Source organism: Lutzomyia longipalpis, chromosome 3 (assembly GCF_024334085.1).
Source record: "Lutzomyia longipalpis isolate SR_M1_2022 chromosome 3, ASM2433408v1".
NCBI classification, from domain to species: domain Eukaryota; kingdom Metazoa; phylum Arthropoda; class Insecta; order Diptera; family Psychodidae; genus Lutzomyia; species Lutzomyia longipalpis.
Window position 1 is genome coordinate 17,647,409 of NC_074709.1, and position 21,466 is coordinate 17,668,874.

Sequence of the window (21,466 nt, forward strand, 5' to 3'; positions counted from 1 at the left end):
TACAAAACTCGGAGGAAGGAATGATAAGATTTTTTTTTCTTTTTCTTAAAGACGGTGAAAGAATTTTTTTTCCGTCACTCTCGCAAGATCGTTAATTTACATAAACGCCATAACTAAAATGCTACGATAAAAAGATCTCAATGGATCTTTCTACTCCACTTTCTTTGTGTCGCTGAGATCAATTTACATATATCGCGTGAATGTCACATATTTCACTCCGCCAGAGATCAACTCTGTGACTTTGTAAGGATCACAAAAAATGCACGAAAAAAATGAAGAAGTACTGCGGAGGCGAAGAGTTAACGAGGGAGGCGCAAAGAGAATTTCAAGAACCTCATAAAAATGGGTTCAAGTATAATTTTTTTCACATCATTCTCAAACCTATTTTATTATGTTAATAATAAAATAATATTTCCAGACATGTTCCATTTTGGGCTGCTGGTTTTTGATACATTTTACAGTTGTGTGGTGTTTCTTTTGGGGGTTTTTATACATTACAACATGATGAAGAAAAAAAGAGCGGCGCGTAAACGCCCAACATGTTTATTAAAATCTTAAACATCCATCGTGAGTCGGGGCGCGAAGAGCACTATCTCGGATGTCGGAGTCATTTGCCGCCCAAAAATTATAATGCATGGAAAACTGATGGTGTGCGGCTTAAGTGATTTTTCATAGAGAGAGTAGGGAGAGAAGAGATAATATTCTAATGCAAAAAGCACATGAATGATCAATCAAAGTGTTTTGTGGTGTTTAGAACCAAAAAGGGGTTTACACGTTAAAAAGTCAAATTCACAGAAAAGCGGGAAAACTAACTAAAAAAAAATATCTTTAAATATTGAATTTTATCGTTTCCCCTTAATTATTTCCAAACATTTCATCAAAAAGAAAATTTTTAAGAAATCTTTGAAGAATTTCATATCGATTAATAAACCCTCTCTTGAACAAAAAATCAATTCAATAAATCACATCTTGTCGCTTTATTGCAATTTATGGGTAATTTATAAGTCAGAAAAAAACTCAGCAGACAGTTTCTTAGTGTTCTACAAAAAAAAAGTCATTCCGGATGCCCAAAAATGGTTCGAAAAGATATTTCCTGTTGGAAGAGCAAAAAAGAGCGAAAGTTGATCCATGAGCCACCATGCTGGAAATCAATTAGCAATGAAAATCCATGAGGAGGAGATACTAATTAAAAAATCCCATAAATTTCCATCAAAGCATGATTTTTGTAAAATATTGTGACACAAATGCCTCCCCATTAAAATGCAATATTTCCAAAAAAAGAAAATCAAAGTCGGTGCTTGATTGAAAATTTCAGTAGAGCCCCTCCAAATTCACATAACGCCTTAACCTCCTGTTGTACGATAATTAAAAATGGGTTCTTAGTGAAGAAAAGAAATTTTAGCATTAACATAATCAAATAATTGAATCGCTCAGCGTGTAACGGACAAAATAAGATTTCCGCGTAAAGAGATACTCGCGAGATCGCTCTTGCATGCTGGGAGATGGGGTCAAAAATGCCATTGAAGGTATCTAATTTATTAATTTTCATATTTTTCGGACTTTCTTCGGGGCATGGGAAGAAAAAAGAGACACCGCGTGTTGCGCATAAATTAGCCATTTGTCGGAAAAAATATTAATTCCGCGCAATTTTCGACGCTCCGACTTTTGGGGGCTCTCGTGTTGATATGCTACAATGTGCCACAGCACTATTGTGCCTCAAGTGCCTCCCTGAAGTTAGGAGTTTGGTCACTTCTTTGACCCAGCAGTGATTGCTGCTCGCGAGAGTGATTCAATAATTACGTAATCAAGTCGAAAATAGGGTGTTTCTCCGCTTTAGAAATGAAGTGTTTGAAACATGTAATCGTTTCGGAATCTCAAGATGATGAAGTAACTTGATGGACCTCCACATGCAAAGTTGATTTGAGAAATGGATAGATATACCGCAATAATAATTTACTAATTGAGAAGATTTCTCATTCAGACGAGGATATACTTTGGTTTTAACGGTCTATTTGCAAACTTTATTGGTTCTTATTAGAAATTAATTTCCGTTTAAATTTTAGCATAAATCCATTATGCAAAATAAACATTTTTATGGAGAATTTTCTATGAATTTTTCTTGGCAATAATTTGAAAATTCCTTAAATGCTAGAAAATTCTATACATGAAAGAGAAATTCTGAGAATGGATAGAAAAAGTTGGTAGACGCTAGAACTGAAATAATTTAAAAAAAAGTTTATAATTCTATATTTTTATGCTTTAACTGCGGTAAAATGTTGTGATAAGAAATTCTGGAGAGAATTAAACACAAAACTCATAGAGAAAAATTCTTTCCATTTCTCGCAATCTTTTCTTGCAAAAAATCCATGTCTTTTACAAGCCGTTTCCCGCGTAATTCTTTAATGACCGCATGCTCTTAATGGTTCCAACTAAACGAGCATGGCAGAGCCGGAAAAACTGGATTAGAAAATTCTCGTAGTGGAGTGTGAGAATTCTGTGACTAATATTCTCCTCCCTCCTTCCCTTCAGAGCCCATAAAGACGGTATAAAGGGCATAAAGGGGTTAATTTTTGTGGGTCGAGTTTCGTGTCTTTTGGGACTCCGTGTGCGTCTCACGATGTGATAATGCTCAAAGTAGGGATATTAATGTTCTTGGCTGGGTGTGTAAATTGGTGTTCTTGGAAATTAAAAGTACTTCATGACACACCAATAAATAAAAAATGACACATTTTAGCCTTTTCCCCTCTGCAATGGTGTTGAATTTCTTTAAATGTCTCGGAAAGACTTTTCTCTTTTTCGTCTTATGGATTTTTCCATCACAAAAAAATTCAAATATGGAATTCATGGTGGAGCGTCTCTCACCCCCGCAATGTGATGGAAAAAAGTGTTTTTATTAGTAAATTTGTTGTTGTTTGTAATACTGTGGTGTGTATCATCAAAAGAGCACGCCTCAGCGACGCTAAAATGTCTTAAAAACAAGCAAAGCAAATGTTTGATGAGTAATTCTTCCAGAATTATCACATTTTTCCTCCTCTTTCCACTCTTCTTCCATCAACACTTGCCTGCCAACATGTTTCTGTTGTTGGTGGCTTTAGTAAAAGTAAATAAAACATGCAGGAAGAATTTGAAGAAATAATAATAAAAAAGGAAAGAAAAAAAATATTCGGCCGGTGCACCCACAGAGCTTGTGGAGGATTTTGTTGGATTCTTATCGCTTAAATTCAACAGACTTTTCTGTCTTATCTTCATTTTCTTTTCTCTCTGCCACGCGGAAGATTTCGTGCAGGTACTTCTTTGTATTTTCTCTCCGATTTTAAAATCCTTTATCCCATGAGACACTTTTTTTCTCATCCCTTTCAGAGGATATTCCATATTCCCATTTTTTTTTCAACACTCATAATCCCCTTGAACAACGCTCAAGGAAGATTGTTCGTTCAATTAGCATTAGAAGACGCCATGGGGATCTTCCCAAATAGAAAAAAGGCTTTTAAAAAAACCCGTGCCAGCAAATTGATCAATTTGAGATAAAGACAGAGATCAAGACTAAATATGGTACATAGAGTGTGTGTGTGGAAAAAAAAAGTCCCCCAAAAACAACGTATTTTGACCCAATATTCCATCTTAAGTGCTGCTCTCACACCAATCTTGTTAATGAATCTCAATTATTCGCTCAATAAGTCGTGGAAGGTAACTGTTAAAATATCTTTAAGGAGATATAAATCGAGAAACGTTAGGTCTTCAAGTGCAATTTTACCTTTTTCTGCAAGTCATTCTCATCGCAAAGTGATGCTTTAAAATGTAATGTACATACATATGAAAAGGTGTTTTGTTTCCAAATGATCATTTTACATGATATGGATTGTCATGCCTAATACTTTTTGCGCAAACTTTCTATCGGCCTTTTTTATTGTCTTCATGATTGGTATTCTGTCCACTCCTAAAAGGTCTTTCTTCGACGATGGTAATTGAAAATGTAGGTACCTATATAGCTGCTCCAACAGGTTTGCATAATAATTTTCTTACTCTTGAAAAGATAAAATATACATAGCAACGAACAATGATGCAAAATTTCCCAAGAGTTAAGCTCATTATAAGGGAACTGTGACAGTTTTTACTAAAAGCGTAGGCGGGTTGTTTTTTACCCTGATTATCAACATATTTTGATAATCAGAAGGTAATTTTCTTCTTGGGAAAGATTTCTTGGAAAATAATCAAAAAAGAATCTTAAAGTTTTTTTTTTACTTCCTCCCTCACACTCAATTTAGGAACATATATATAAACCCATATGACAAATTCAACAAACCTTTAGCAACTCATACCCGAAAGAAACCACAGAGCAACAAATAAGAAATTACCAATGAAAACTTCTAGGGGAGCGCATGGCAACTCATTAGTTAAATAAATGTTCCTCATTCTATTTTAACAAGTTTAACAGAGTCTTTTGAAAAGTTTGCACACCAAAGGAAAGTGCTTTTGCAAACTTGCCATTTATCCCAGAGAGAGAGCAAGTTTAAAATCCCGCATAGTCCTGATGACAGAGGTATGGCTTCTACATCCACAAAACTAAAGTGCAGGCTGATACTACAGCCAGGCAGCAAAGTGCAATTATTCCTATGATCTCGCAATTAAAGGCCATCTATTCGGGGTGAGCAAATTGTAAATGGTCGTAGTGGGATAGAGGTGCAATTAAGGCGCATGGGATGGGGGGAAGAAATAAATCAAATGCCACCCACATCTTTTGAGACGCTTCCTCCAATCTCTAGACATGTCAAAGAGTCTGGCTCGGGGGATGGAGACAAATGAGCCATTCACGGGATACGCAAAAGTTGCTTGTGGAATAAATCTCTCTATGCTTGACTTGTTTTATTCTTTGGGGTACCCAATCAGGAGTTGGTGCACAAATGGCGCACCATCGAGAGCTTAATAAAAAGTGCTAAAGGTATTTGAGATAAAGTGTCTCTCTTCTTAGGTTGACCATAAATCAATTCCATATTTGCGACTCTTCTCTCGCAAAAGGGGTTCACTATATCGTTGTACCCTCCAGCTCCTGCATCCTTTGCGTCCGAAGCTGCGTACCTTTAAATGCCGCGCGTATTTTGGTCGCATTGACCATGTTTGGATACTGGGTAGTGTGGAGGATGCACTCATTGGCTATTAATTGGCATTTTTGCTCATCGCACGGCATATTTTGTTGGCTATATATGCACAAGAGAGTCGCCAGATAGGGGCACACACGGTGTGACTTATTTATGTTCTTATTGTGCTTTACACGCCAAAAAATTGTGTGTGTATGAAGATGGCAATGAGGGTATTTCGCACTAAATTCACATCCAACGAGGATAAATCATGGTGGAAACGTGAATAAATTCCACATTGTGCTAGATGCAAATGGGATGAGACAGCAAATTGTCTCCCATAACTGGGCATTGAGCATTGCATCCACTTCTTCAATCGTGGATTTTCTCTTTTCTGAATATGCAGCTCGCATGGCCGGCAAACTGTGAGGGCTTTCGGTTGAAATTGAAAATCTCCCAAGTGATTTGTTTTAATTTGATGACTTTTTGCATAAACTCTGACACTATCGACTGGGGATATCAATTAGCACATATAAAAGTTTTTTTTGCGAAATCCTATGCGGGTTTCATGGATAATAGTATTTTGGGCTTGATGAGAGAGAGATAATTTCCCTAAATTCCAGCCCAATTCCAGCTGAAAGGGTTAATAAAATAGATATTTACAAAAAAAATAAATTTTTAGAAGTTTTCTGAACCTCTAAGTTCGTTCTCATGGCTGCTAAGAATAAGGATTTCTTTTAAGATTATTCGTAACTTTCTAAAAAGATTCTAAAAAGTATTTGAAAATGCCTCAAAACAGGATCAAAAGAGTCTTTGATCTAGTTTCATTGTTCGCGAAACAGCGCCTTATGTAACAACTTGCAGTTTCGCATTGATGCTTGTCAGTTTTTAAAAGCTGCTGTCAAAACTTAAACCGCTATCCGTTTTATAGTACAAATATCACATTCCATTCCCTTCCTAAATGCAACAAAACTATCTCTGAACTGAACAGTTGTAAATGACTGTACAAAATATCAAATATCTCTAATTCATACCTAAATCACGATGATCAGTGACTTCGATACATTCCATCAGTTACTCATCAATTCGGTAGCAGTTGACCCCCCGATTGAACCAACCACACAGTGGAGTTCTTTCACATGCCATCACCAATGAATTCACGTGAATCAATTAGGAGGGAGATTGAGAAAGGGGGAATTAGATTTTACTCGTCACAAGTTGGAAGGTGCATTGAAGAAATTGTGATTTATTCAAGAAAAAAAGTAGTTTGTGATGGATATCGAAGCTCGTCGAGAAAAGTCCACGATCAATCGAAATGCAATAAATATCTAATTCAGCAAAATATCTTGAGAGACTCGTATTCCCGTTTTCAGATATTACCTGGCCTTTTTTTTTACATCTCGTCCTCCACTTTTTCTTCCTCTCTCTCCATCTCCATCTTCTTGTGACCATTCTTGACGACGTTTACTCGGCGTATGCGCGCGATACAAGATGGACATTAACTACTTTTTGCGCGCGATTTTTCTCTCTTTGCTCGTCAACATGAAGTTACATGAAAGGCTCCCGGGGGCCCTGAGAGGTGGTGGTGGGCAAGAAGGGGGGTGTAGCAACGTTAATATGCATTTTTGGCTGTATGTTCATTTCCACAGGCCTTCCTTTGACAGCATATTGTCGTCCCCGGACTTGCACTGTGCGAATCAAGAGAAAAATCTCCATCGTGAGTTGCAGATATTGCGTATGTGACCACACTTCTCCAGTTTGCACCACAAGATAAACGTGAAACAATTTGAAATTAATTTTATCTTGTGGGACTCATTTGCTCCTTCTTGTCTTTTCTTTTCTCACACTGCACCACGTATGAAGCTATCTTGGAGTGCAGTTGCTGCCTTACAAGGGTTAATGAGCTGTTTGTGAGCATATACAAGGAGATATATTTTGCTTTGTTGCAAGAAAATTTTTAGTTCTTATGGTATTTGAAAGTTTGTGCCAAATTGCCCGGGGACGTCACTAAGTCTGGAATGGCTGAACATAGTGGGTTTATTTTTCAATTGAAAAAGAAACGGGTTATTAATATTTGTGACATTAATTAAGAGAAAATTCTATGAGATTTTCAACTAAAGAGAAATTATTTTCAGAATGTTATTTGTTCCCTGAATGAATTTCCAGAATTGCAGACAATAAAATAACCTTAAAGTACACCATTTACCATTAAACTTCCCCCCTTGGCTACAATCTACCGCTAAAGAAGCCAAGTCCCATAAATATTTCTCATGAAAACCATTTCTTTTGCCTTCAATGAAGTGCATGATTTTTTGCACTTCGGAGACACATTTCTCAATTGGAAGACAGTGAAGAATTGACGTCATTTCTCACACAAGAATTTTTAATCAGAGAGATAAACTAATAGATCTTTTTCAATTTCTTTTGCAGACATGGTTTTTCACCGACACGAATGATAAATACTACCAGGAACTCACAAGTAAGTTGCATTTTAATTGTATTCCAGTAGCTTAAGATGTTGGAAATTTTCTTATTGAGTTATTCATGGAAATGATGCCACACGGCAGCCAAGGTGTTCAAACGAATGTTTTTATTTTCTTCGGGAGCAAAATTAAAATTTCTCGAGAAAAATTAATCTGTATTTATAGTAAATTTTTTTTGAATACGTTCTAAGGTGTTCTAGAATTATTTAAAAATATTCCTTGTTGAGATCATTCGGATTTTTTATAATTTCAGCGAATGAGTTCGTGCTAGTTTGATCCCCTATCCATATAAAATGACTTAAAGGTTTAGTTGTGGAATGTAATTCAATTCAATTCAGTGAATTTAAATTCAATCAAATAAATTCGAAAATCAATTCATATTAAATGCAGATTTCTCTTGAACTAGGAACTATAGGTATTCTCACCCACTTACAAGAACTCCTTTCTCAAACATAAACAAGAGCGAGCTGTCTGGAATATCTTGCACATACCGAAAATGCCTCTAAGATATGGAACTTTATGGTCACTCTAAATGCACATGGAGAGTTCAATTCCCCCTCGAAGCCATTAATTGCGTGGTTTTAGTGGTCTTGATATCGCCCAAATCATCACCCTCGTTCGTCTATCAGATTGTTAAGCAATAAAAATGGCAAAATGTCTAAGACAAAGGCTGTAAAATCACCATAAAATCACTAAAAACCCATTCGTAGCACTTTAATGACACACTTTTTTTCACTAATCTACCCGTGCATGATAAATATTTTATATCTATATAATAAAGAAAGGATTTCGTGTCTGTACAGCTATACAAATCTACACCGTTTGACCGATCGTGATGAAATTTGGTACAGAGACTCCTTATATCAGGCGCTTTCGAGTGGCCGTATTCAGTTTCCCCCCAAAGCCCCCCTTCATATAGCCCCCATATAAAAGTCATGCATTTTTTGCACATTTTCGAATTTGGCGCCCGAAATGTTGTATGAAAATGATTTCTTCTCTTTGCAAATTTTATTTTCGGGACTGATAAGTTTTCCAAATATGCTTATAAACCATCATAATTTTTTCTCTTTGAAATTTGCGCGAAGCGCAACAAATCCCCGCGAAGCGGGGCGAGGTAAATTGGAGCGAAGCGACAATTTACCTCGTATACATATATTGAAAAATCCCACACGAGTGAGGTGTGCTAAAAAAAACGTGGTTGTATTTTTGATCAATGTGAATTTATATACATATATATGTATGTATATATAGTTTGGGAAAAAAGAGCAGTGTGATCGCATAAGGAGAGGACGATTTATCTTGTTAAGGAATTGATAGAATACCTCCTAATGATGCTGAAATTCTTGAGGTGTGCCGCACAAAAATGAAGATGGGTAAAAAAAATGTCTTGCGTGGAAGATTGCGAGGATGTCTTTTGTTGTGCCAAAAATCAGCCAGAAAATGCACAAAAAAAATGTGTGGAAGAAAAATAAAAGAAAGGAGTCAAACTGAAATGTCTGGACGCGGGTATTTTGGTCATTTTAGGCGATAGAAAAGTGCTGGAGGCTCCTCGTATACACCCCAAGCTGAAAATCATTAAAAAGTAATTTTTGGTATTGGCGCAGCATTGGTTGGAGCATTTCATCATGTCAATTGTTGGAACGTGAGCAAATTCATCCGCCCAATTTCATCGCAAGTGAAGAAAACACAAGAAATGACGAGCTGATGAGCTGTGCGGTGAATTAGAAATGCGAGAGGAGCAATATGTTGGAATGAAAATGAATGGTGTGTAATTAAATCTCTTCAGCAGCATCAGTAGCTTCGCATACAATGCACACCGTACACACAAAACCCGTCCACGGGTGGAGGTGTCGATCGCAACAAATTAGGATTCAGATGCTACGGAAATTGCTTTGAGTTTTTTTTTGTGAAAATTTCTCAACACATCTGTAGATGGAACGTCTGTAGGGAAACTTTAATTGAAGCAGGGGGAAACTTTAGAAAAGCAACCAAGAATTCAGCACAATGTGCACAACTTCCATTGCAAGTTGTAATGTGTGTGATTTTAATTTATTAGAATTTATTTGAGCTTTCCAGGAAAATTTAAACTGAACGAAAAAGTTTAGAAAAAAACGAAATTTGAAAAATTTATTTAAAATCAAAACGTCGCTGATTTGTCATTTTAATAATTTTTATAGATAGAGAGTTAGTAAAGCTAGCGTACTTTTTTTATAGCTTTTTTATGCGTCTCTCAGATTTTTTAAATTAAAAGAACTTTTATTTGAATTTGTTATCAATGCCATCTAGTGGCAAACACGCCTTTTTGACACAGACTTTGGCTATTCATCCAGTAACCAATGAAATCAATGAATACATAAAATAGTCATAATGATTTATTTCTTTTTGAAACTCAATACAAGAAAATAGAGAGGTAGAACAGGCAAGAATGAAATTCCCGAATTATAGATGTTTTTAGCATAATCCCAATTCAGGTTGTCAAATATATCTCTTAACACAGGCAACACATGCATTAAGTATTCAGTCAACTTGATTGTCGAATAGCGGCCATAGTTTAATTGGCAATAAGAAGCGAGGCAATCAAACGTGCCGCCGACCTTTCTTGCCTTGAAGCGCGATAACTTCGTGATGGTGCCTCTCATGCGTTATTCTAATGAATCACCGAATTACATTGTGCTAATCGGCCATCTCCTGTGCAAAAATTAATGCGGAAATATATCACTCACTTTTGCTTTAAGAAATTTTACATACATATAGACTAAAGCTGAGTGATGCTCTACAGTGGCTGTGTAGATGAGGTGAAGGAGGTGAAGGTGATGGGTTGGTGGAAGAGAGCAACATAAAAAATATAACATGGATGGAACAGTATAAAGCGAAAGAACGGTAAGTAAAACTTACGGGCTGTGATTCTTTCTTTGTCAGTGAAATGAGAAAAAGATTGAAAATTGAGGATGGGCAAATTTTGAGGAAGGCTTTCTCGCGCACCGAATCACAGCCAACGCGAAGAAATTATGCGAAAAGCCTTAATCGTGGGCGTTGGCTGTGATTCGGTACGCGAGAAAGCCTTCCTCAAAATTTGCCCATCCTCAATTTTCAATCTTTTTCTCATTTCACTGACAAAGAAAGAATCACAGCCCGTAAGTTTTACTTACCGTTCTTTCGCTTTATACTGTTCCATCCATGTTATATTTAATTTTTATCTTTGCAGTTTATATATTTATCTTTGCATCTTTATATGTATATATAATGTATATATCTATGCATTTATATATATTTGACTTTACTTTTGTATATGTATATATAAAACGCCCCGCTTCGCGGGGCGCTGCACTTAAATAACTTAAGACATGACACCTAAATTGTAAAAAGCGATATCTCCGGAACGGCTACATAGATTTTCTTCATTTTTGGCATGGTGTTAAGTATTATAGTCAACTATAACATATCAAAATATGAAGCAAATCTATAAAGCGGTTCTCGAGATATTCATCGAAAACTCATCGAAAATTTTGTTTTTGATTTTAGCGCCCCTTGCGGTCACTTTTGAAACTTGCAATGTTCTAGAGAGTTGTAGGGTTTGTTAAGAGCTTTCATTTGAGCCCGAACTGGTCAAAATCGGTCAAGCCGTTCTCGAGTTATGGCCGATTTTCGATTAAAAATTGTGGCGGCCATATTGACTAAACGGCTTGGTCGATTTTCAAAAATGGGGTATCGTTGGAAAGGTCTTGATGGCCCCTACAACATATCAAAATTTCAGACCTCTAGCTAGAACAGGGGCTGAGATATAGCGAAAACAAAATTTGGGGGTTATTCAAAATGGCGGACGGAGGGGTGGGGGGTTGGATTTGACATCATAATCGGATGTCCTCCATCCGATATATGAACTTTGCCGTTGACCGCAAGTCTCTATCTATTACCGTTCTCTTGTAATTTAGCAAAAGGTTCCGGCCGGACGGCCGGCCGGACGGACGGACGGAAAGATTTTTGGCGCCAACGTTTTTTGGAATGTAGGGACCTTAATTCGTGCTCATCCCAAGTTTGAGCCCGATCTGACGACTTTGCATTTTTGAGTGTACACAGAAGCTGTGCTTCTTTGAAGAAAGAATCACAGCTAAAATCCTCTGAGCATCGGAGGTGGTGATTTGTGGCAAAGAAGTCGGTTGTGACACTAATTAGATGAGGTGGAGTCGGTGGCAAGAGGTCAAATGAGCACATCTCAATTTCCAGAGCCGCCATGGCAAAAGTGGCTGTTCATTTCCATGAAAAACCAATTCTTTGTCAACCAACGAAATGGTTGTTTGAATCCGGAATTCTTTGCTGCCCAGCCACGGTGATATTTCCCCATCTTTTTATCGTTTTATCCCAAGCGTGGATTCAATTATGTATCGCATCTTGGGGACATTTTGTGTATCAGGGACTTGCTATGGTCCAGGGAGTCATTAAATTTTGAGATGAATCCTCGAAATGGGTTATTTTTCAATCCATTCTGAGTTTAACCTTTCTGATACGAACAGTCTGTTTGAATGAAGTCATGAGGAGAATTATAAGAAGAGGAGAAACTTTTTTTCCCCAGTTCTCTTGAGGAATTTTTTTAACAGACTGTATCTCCTTTAAGATTAATTAACGACATGACTTTGTGTCTTTCCTAAAAGAAATTCTTGAGCAACAGCAAAACAGCAATTTTGGTGAATCCAAACTGATTATCCCCACGCCATGGAATTGGTGGATGCACATTTTTTTGTGTTTTGTCCAAAGGGTGTCAACGATTCTTTTGCTTTTTCTTGCCCTCTCGCGATATATAGTTGGTGGCAGAGACAGAATCTTTTTAATTGGACAAAATATCTCAACAACATTCTGATCCAATCAAAATTCCTCAGTATCTTATAGACTTTGTATACAATTTTTATTCCTTCTCTATCGATACCCCCTTTCATATGGACACAATGGCCACACTAAGAGAAAATTACCGTGGAGATTTTGCCGCGCGCAACCAAAGTGGAGACTGTGGGAAGGAGCCGGGGCGAGTATGCGATTGGGGAAAATTGGTTCAGAAATGCCCACGTTCAATTTAAAATGACATGAAATGTGGATTTGATGCTTCTTCCCTTTTGCGAATGAGCACAAAAATACCATCCAATACAAATTTTAATCTCAAAGACACGGCAGAAAAGCCAAAGAAATATATTTTTATCACTCCCCCAATTAAGATTCCTCGCTGCATGTCCTCACCAGTCCCCATTGGCATTTAATTGAGAAATGCACTTTGGATAACCGCTTGCGATAACTTTCAGATGGGCACATGATTAACACCAACTGCTCCATGGGTCACTTCCGAAAGGCTCTGTGCTGCAAGATGTCCGTGGAATTGGATGTTTTTCTCAACAGTGGCAGAAAGTGAGTACAAGATGCATTTTATTTATTTTTTTCTTTAATTTAATTCTTTCTCCTTTTTATAAACACTGCCTCCGAGACGTTTTATTAACCCACACGGGTTACACCAAATTCCTTTTTTTTTCTTCTCATATTGCCCGAGAAAGGGAGAAAATGCAAATGAGCCAATTAAGAGATATAAATTTTTGCTTCTTTTTCAGCCACCATTCGCACTCAGGTGCAATGTTGGGTTGAAGAGGTGTAGAAAATACTTTTTGTATGTTGTAGACGTGTAGGAAATATGTATATGAGAGGCGGATAAATTGCAGGAATGGTAGAATTTTTTTTTGGAGAGCAGCTATCAGCGCAGAACCAAATTCTAGCAGTTTTGGATAATATTTTATTTTGAATAATCCTCTGAAGATCATTCGACGTCTTAAGACGTACAAATAAACTACTAGAATTTGCTAGTCCTCAACGTGTTAATAAAGAATATATTTGAATTGGAAAAAAAATTAACTGCTAGAAAAACTAGAATAATGCTATAGATATTACAAGAACATCACATACAAGATTGAAGTTATTATCAAAAAGTGCGAGAAACGTATCGGCAAACTCTAAAGTTAGTTCAATTTTTAATAAAACTGCTAGAAACTTTATATACGAAACTTCTAGAAAACTACAAGAAAATTTCTAATATATTTTTCGAAATATTCTACCAAAATAACAACTTTTCTTTGGAAAATTTCATAACAAATGCAATAAAATACTTTTAGATATGAGTAAAAACAGCTAAAATCTCCCCAAGAAGCGTGAAAAATTGACCATCATCTGTGTAAATCGAAAAGGATGCGGGGAGAGATGAAAAAATCGTGAATTTCTGATTATTGTAATTTTCTCCATGTTTCCTAAATTAATCATTTATCATTGATGAGTATCTTGTGGATTTATACCCAATTTCTTCCAACTCGCTGCAGCAGCAGAGGAGGTTATGGCAACAGTTCATTTCTTTTGCTTCTTCCAAAAAATTCATTATTAGTCAATTTATATTCAGACGAAATGAAGAAACAGTGGCGGCGGTCTTTTTCTGTTTTATTTTTCTGCCATTGATTTTGTATTTAAATTCTGCCGAAAAACTTGAGGAAAAAAAAGTGGGCAACAGAGGAATTGCTAAAAATTGCCGCCGAAAATGTGATTTCTTCTTTAGTTTCTTAGAATCATTTCCAGAATGCATTGGCTACCGCAGGTATCTTCCACTAGCAGCACAGTTGGGTGCATCATTTCCTTCCAGGTTGATTGGGTGCTGTCGAAATGGGAACAATTTGTGTAATTAATTTTGATGATTATTGCGAATTAATTCTCAACATAATGGCTGTTTCTCCCCGTCCAAATTTGAATTTATTTCTACTCTTTTTATGTGGGGGCAGTCCCATTGAAAAATCAGGAAAAGACGCGATTAAAATTGTGTGAGAATGGGGAGGTGTGGAAGAGGGACTTAATAAGTATAAAAAAAAGAGGTGAGACGAACGCGTCAGGGGGAATTGAATGAGAAATTCATCTTCTTGAAGTTTCAATTCATTATACAACAATGGAGTAACTCTTTTATTCCTTTCCACGTGATTATTACACTCCGTACGATCCTAATAAAATGAGAATGAAGTATATACCTTCTGGTGAGTTAATTTCCAGCCACAAACGCATTCCACTGAACGGTTGAGGGGTTCCATTGAATGATCTGGGAGAAAAATCTTTCTGTGGCAGAAAAAAAGGTGGAAGGAGTTTGGTTTCTTCGGGTTTTTTCTTCAGGCGAACAATGTTGAAGGAAATTGAATTTGAATTTTGATACGAAGAATCTCTCCCCCCAAGGAATTTCCCAGAAAGGAAAATTCCTCATGGTAGTCTGAAATTTTATAATAAACGGAAAATGACGTCAAGAATATTTTCCAATACCTTATTTTCTTTGTACCTGCAAAAGTCCAAGAATGTCAATTACGAGGAATTTCCCTTGTATTTGTATGCATCATTAATTTTTCGGAAAACTCTGAATGGCCATGTAGGTGCTAATCATACCATTGGAGTCTTTCTCAACAACCATAACACCCTCGCCGTTGGCTGTCTTGTGACAAACAATGGGTGAAATATCTGCAAAACTCCGTAGGTCGGCATATTTGCTAAAGAGAATCTCACCGAGAAGTATGGAAAGTGGAGGCAATTTTCCTCTTGGTGGCTTCTTCTCAAACAATTCGTACAACTTGGTTATTTGCCTGCCTGAGGTTTCCTCGAGAGCTAACTTGAGATACTTTGCATACTCAAGAGCATACCGGGTGCTCTCGTCATCCTCCCGGAAGGTCTGATAGAGTTTCCGTATCCACTGTAGAATGTGTACACGGTCCACACTACCTACGAATTTAATGCTCATGTCCACAATTTCTGCCAATGTTCCCTCAAATTCACGTTGCCTTTCTCCCTCCATCCTAGCTTTTCTTCTGCACACAAACTCTCATCTAATGAGTAATCAATTTTTTGTTGATGTGAGCTCTAGATCAGCACAATAAAGACGGTGAATTTTTGCTATATGCAATAGCAAGTGTTCCTCTTTTTTAGCTGAACTCTCCCCTCGCACCATCTGATGTGAAACTCTGTGTGCAGCACAAAATTATAGTCATTAAGGCTTAACATCTGAATACATGAGATTTTATCTTGCCTATATGGTAAAAAAAAACTGCTCACAACTCAATAATTATGCAATGGAGATTTAAATCTCTCTTGATTTTTTGAGGCATTTCTCTTGAAAATATACCACATCTCACTATACAGCTCCAATTGCACGTAGATTATTGTAATAATTACTTAATATTGAATGTGGTAACATGTTGTGATACTTTTGGGCTTGATTGTGGAAATTATTGATTTTTTAAATGTCACAGAAATGAAAAAAAAACCTTTGAATTTTCTTTGGTTTTGATGTGGAGACGCCTGGCATTTTCACTGGCTTTTAATTAATTAATGTTAAAAAGTAATGGATGTGGCTGGATGGGCGCCAGGTAAACCAGGCGTCTCCATCTCAACATTTGGAACATTTATGTATCTCAACTGAATATTATTAAATATTTTAGCTGCTTCAACAAAAGTTTATTCACATAATAAACTCCGAAATTAATATTGGCGTAACCAGATCGGAATATAAAAAAAACTTCATGGTAAAGAAACTTAATACATTTTGGGTAAAAATTAAAATATTGCGACAATGTGTATTTCATTGATAAATGGAAATAAGCCCCAAATTTTAAAAATACTTCATCGATGGTGCTCCAAAAATTGCGGAGTACAATTCACTCTTAATGATGAAAAGAGGTATTCTTTTGCGCTTGACGCATTTGGTGTGGATATGGTATAGGGGATTCGCGCAGTAAAGAGTGAGAAAAAAGGAATCTCTTTATGTCCCAAATAAGAGGAGCGCTATTTCAATGTTAATTCAGGGATGAAAAGCAAGTGGAGAGGAATGCGTTTCAATGGAACCATCATCGCGCGGTGTATGGATCGAATTTAATTGAAAATCAAGCCGCGGCAATAGAAGATCGCGCGCGCGAGAAAGACGGGGGAATGGTGTGTAACAATAGAGAGCAATCTGTTCTTGAGTCAATGAGATGTGTTGTGCCGAAGCTGATCAAGAATAATAACACAGGAACATTTTAATAAGGTGGAATGATGTGGTCCGCGCAAAGGATTGGGCAGTGCGATAAAAAAAAGCTTGTCGGTGGAATAATGAAGCAAACAATCGAACCAAATCTCACACAAGTCAATCATCTTGTTCTCGATCATTTTGTCCAGAGACAAGGGATTCATCTTATAAGAAAAAAAAGTGATGGGGGGATTTTTTCCCAATTACAGTGTACGAAAAATTCACTTGTCCTCCCCGCTTCCGTAGCAGACGTACAAGGTAGGGTACCTCTTTTTCCCCACAGACTTCATTAGCGAGCATTACAAGGCAGGAATGATAATAATTTTCTCGCACTCAATCGGATGATCATTTTATTATACTGTGTAGTCTTCCTCCTCCACTCGAGATGCCTTCCTGCCTGCAACAGCAGTGGAGAGATTTGATCGCGACGCTGAGCAATGTCTCTGGGTGGCAATTGATGAAAGACACGGTCTGTGGCTTTTCTGGAAATTCTGTCAATTGCATTGGGATTAAAACCTCGCTGGGCGGTTCGAGATAATTAATTCAAGATAGCAATTTAATGGTTCAGCTATCCCTTCCACTTTACCCTCTTTCGCCATCGCCAAGATTCTGGACCACGATCGAGGGATTGATTTTTAAATTAATTAGGGTTGTACATCAAATTGCAAGTCAGTCGTTCGTGATATTTGTTCGCATCAGATAGATCTTTAAAGTTTCCACTGAAAGAGTTACATATTATGTACATAATTGGAACATGTTGCATTTTAAGATGATTAAATGGAAACTTGTTTGGAAAATTGCCTTTTTTTACACGATGGAGACGCCTAGTTGTGGCGCCTTCACTTTTAGAATTTTTAATTAAGTCAGGTAGAAATTGAACTGGAAAACGTTTATGGAGTTTACTTTCATTAAAAATTAGAGAGTGGAGAAGACTTGGAGAATTTTCGATTTTTTGTTAAAGAGGAAAAGGGAAATGTTGTGACTCAGAATTTTAAACAATCTCTTTTAAATTCTTTCTCTTTCATTTAATTTTATTTAAAACGTCAATAAATTAACCACATTCTTAATAAATTCATAGAATTAAGTTCACAGAGAAGCCTTTCGTGTCAGCTTTTCGAGCCAATAAATTCAATCTACCTTCAAGGTATCCTTCGGCTGTAATATGAGCACACATTCCCCCTTTCAGTATGTGATTGGCGACTTTGCTGTATTTCACATTACAGCCGGGGAAGCCATCAACTGTTGCACACATGAGTGTATAAGAAAAATAGATCAAAGTACAAGACGTCCCTCTGCGACTTAATGGCGGATTTTCGCTGTGAGTAGTCAGAATTATGTAAAATGCCATGGCGAATAAAGTGAGTTCTCCCTCATGGAGCCAGAAGATTGTGACAGAGATTAAATTTCCTTTTTTGCTCCAAGTCTGGGAAATACAAAAATTTATTCATGAAGAAAAAGTGCAACAACTCCATGGAGGCATCGTGCACAACCACTGCGATCTCTCGTCGCCAAATTCTTCCACATCAATGGACTAATGAACTCCTCCGGGGTCTGATTAAATTTCATCACCCAGATTGTGTTCCATCGCAAACCAAAAAAAAAAGAAAAGCCCGCGCGTAAGAATTTTATTAGACAGCTTAATGTGTCGTTTAGTGTTACTAATTTTTGGACGTGCACCGCGTTCTGGTGGGGCCCCATTTGAAAGACGAAATCCATCAATTTCTGTGCTTCGCGCACGTCCCGCAATTGACGACAATATTCTTTCACTCGCGCCTCGAAATCTCTGCGCTTTGGAACATTTGTTAGTTTCCACTAATTGGATTTTATGACTTTAATTTAACAGTCAAATGTGTAGCGGATTAGATACAGTCGCATGTTGGTCAATGTTCCAAATGAAATTGTAACAAATCACTCCAGAAAGCGCCTTAATTCACCATAAAGTGACTTTTTAGACTATTTTTCCTCTATATACTTTAAATTTCATTCTATATACACACAGCACTATTAAATGAAAATGTTTCTCAATAAGCTACCAGAATTGCGTCGTGCTACAGAAATTTTTTAACAGAACAAAAAACTCCCTACGATGGTCAGAAAGTCAATTAACTGTGAGATTTATGATTTTTTGGGAGATTTTCGTTGTAAATTCTTTGCGTGTGTCGTGGTGGAAAAACAAGCCCAACCTTGATGATGATTTTTGGTTGTCCACTTAATTAAAGTTTCTCCACCGTGCGGGTACTTAGCGCTGGTTTTTGTCCCTCCCGCAATTTTTGTGTCGTTGTCAATTGAGTGAAATTGGAGAAATCATGAGTCAGAGTAAATATTTTGTCATCAACTCTTGAGATGACGGTGGGTTTTTAGCATAAATTTGCCATCGTTTGGCACACTCGCTGTAAATTGAATTGCGGTGCCATTTGGACAAACAACAAGTTCAATTCTCATGTTAAATCACTTTAGTTTGAGGCAATATTTTCTATTCAAACTAAACATGGTCACAGAATTGATTGTAAAACAATACGCGACATGGGTTTGTGCTTTATTAGCGATAGAGAGCTAATCAAGGCTCAATCCATCAAGAGATCGATTTAATTCCGATTTCATTATTTTACTTTGCTAAATCTATATTGATCTGAACGATTCTACAGATATCTACTTTCTTTAAAAAAAAAAGCTCTTTGCCATTAAATTGAAATTTAATCTAACAACTTTTTAAATGGTTCATATTAATTTGCATAATTTTAGGCAAGTTTTGGCAGTAAAATCTAAAATAAGCCTGAAAGAGGAAAATTTCATTCATAGAAACATTTTTAAGTCTTTTCTATGGGCATAATTACATTCATCCTCCATCAATATCAGCAACTTGAGAAGACCATCATCGTTGCTGGTGGTGATTAACATTGTGAGTGGCTTGTAAATTTGAAAGGTGATATTTGAGTGCTTTATAGCTGCACCAATAAATGGTCAGATATATTTTGATGGACAAGCAATAAAACTACATAAAACTATGCTCTCGGAAGAGCTACAAATTGTCAATGGGCACAAAAAGAGTTCGTTCGTAAGATAAACGACGAAGAACATGCAATTAGTCATTTTAAATGGGGTGAAAGTTTCTCTAATATCACATAACCCAAGCACCAAGTGTTTTCCCTCAAACAATGTGGGAAAATTTTTGTGCAAAAAATAAATAAAAGGAACGTAGAGGAAATTGTCTTAATTTGAACATTTTATTGTTACACTGGGCGAATGATCAAAAGAAAGATTGGGATGTGCTGAACGCTATTTTCGACCAAAGGGGCAATCGATGTGAGAAATATTGGGAGAACGATGAGAGAAATGAAAAGAAAAAAGAAGTGAAGAATGATGTTCTTTATTCTGTACGGCAGCCCCTTTGCTAATTAACACAGAGAGAGCATCACTTTGTCATTTCAAATGTGTTTTTCACAGTGAAAATACCCCCTTGTTCTTTGTTCCACACCGGAGCTTCGTGTTAAATTAATTATTGAGGACGAACGGTGAGCGGGAAGCGTAAAAAAAGTGCTCGACTGTGAATTTTCTACGTGGAAATCCATTAAGAGACGTGCGAAATGAATGAGTCCATAATGTGGTGATAAAATGATGGGGGCGCCCAAAAAGTTCTCCAGCTTCTTACCGCCACACCGCGTGGTCCCATAAAAGTGATGAATGTGAAGGGAAAAAAGGCGAGAGATGGACAATAAAAGCACCACTTGTGCTTCTTTTGGCCCAATTCCAATTGTCTCACAAACCCGCAAATCTGATTAAAAACTTTCTATATAATATGGGGAGGATGTGGAGAGGATGTGCGGATGGAGAGATCAACATGCGATCAACAGGAAAGAGGGAGATTTGCTTGCCGCAAATTGAGTCTGGAGGTCGTTTTCGGAAGTATTTTTTGGCACATACACAGTTGGTTATCTCCCGGGTGATACATTCCAGAACACCCAAGGTGGTCCAGCTCCATCCCTGGGCCAATTCCACCGTCATTAATTACGCGGAGACGCCAACCTTTCCACAGGGCGCTTTTTACTCCCTATGCCGGATGCCATGAAAAGAAATCAACGGAATAATTCACGTGCGACAGGAGAATAATTCTCGATCATGATTATTAATACGTCTCCTATACAGACCACGGGGCAATCGAGGGATGAGAGATGAAAGTTATAATTAATATTTGCTGATTTGACTAAAGCCCCGTGAACGTTAATAATCCGTGGCAGCAGTTTATCGGCAGCTGCAGCTGCTGCACTCGATGTAAGAACCGCACCAATTGGTCCACTCTGATGACGATGATAGTATAGCCAAGAATGCAGAATTGTAAGACACCTATTAATTAAGTCCCACACAGGGACTTGCGATCGAACTCGTTCTCAAGTCATTTTTCCATGGCATTCTCTCCGCCCAAAGGGGCATCGCACTGCTAGAATTTGCTGCCGCTGCTTATGCTACATGAATTTAATTATTCTAAAAATTGTAAAGAAATCTTTTTTGGAGACTGAAATTATTTGAATTTTTAATGAGGTCTTACAATAATGTCTGAAAGGGCTAAATACGTTAGGACAAAAGGAGTTTATTCACACTAATATAGGGGCTAAGACCTGATTCGATGAAATAATTGGAACACGCTTAATCTTCTTGGGAATTCAAATAAATAAGTAACCAAACAAACTTATCATTTTCCACCGAAATCAGCTTGGAAAACTGACAAATTTACCCAAAAATACAAAAATAAATGACGTCAATTTGAAGAAACAAAACTTCAAAAACAGTGACGTCACTGTATGCATTTTTGAGCAAATCTTTCTCTGACTTTTCAGTAGATAATGAGAAGTCCTTTTAACGAT

At 37.2% G+C, this 21,466-nt stretch overlaps 1 protein-coding gene across 2 annotated transcripts in view; it reads left to right on the forward strand.

Annotated features, from left to right (window-relative positions):
• LOC129792435 (fringe glycosyltransferase) overlaps positions 1 to 21,466 on the forward strand; it is a 114,064-nt gene that overhangs the window by 74,409 nt on the left and 18,189 nt on the right. For both annotated transcript variants that reach the window (XM_055831498.1, XM_055831497.1), the window contains 2 exons: positions 7,506 to 7,554; positions 12,847 to 12,949. In XM_055831498.1, coding sequence (XP_055687473.1) covers positions 7,506 to 7,554; positions 12,847 to 12,949 — 152 coding nt within the window. The remainder of the gene's footprint in view (positions 1 to 7,505; positions 7,555 to 12,846; positions 12,950 to 21,466) is intronic.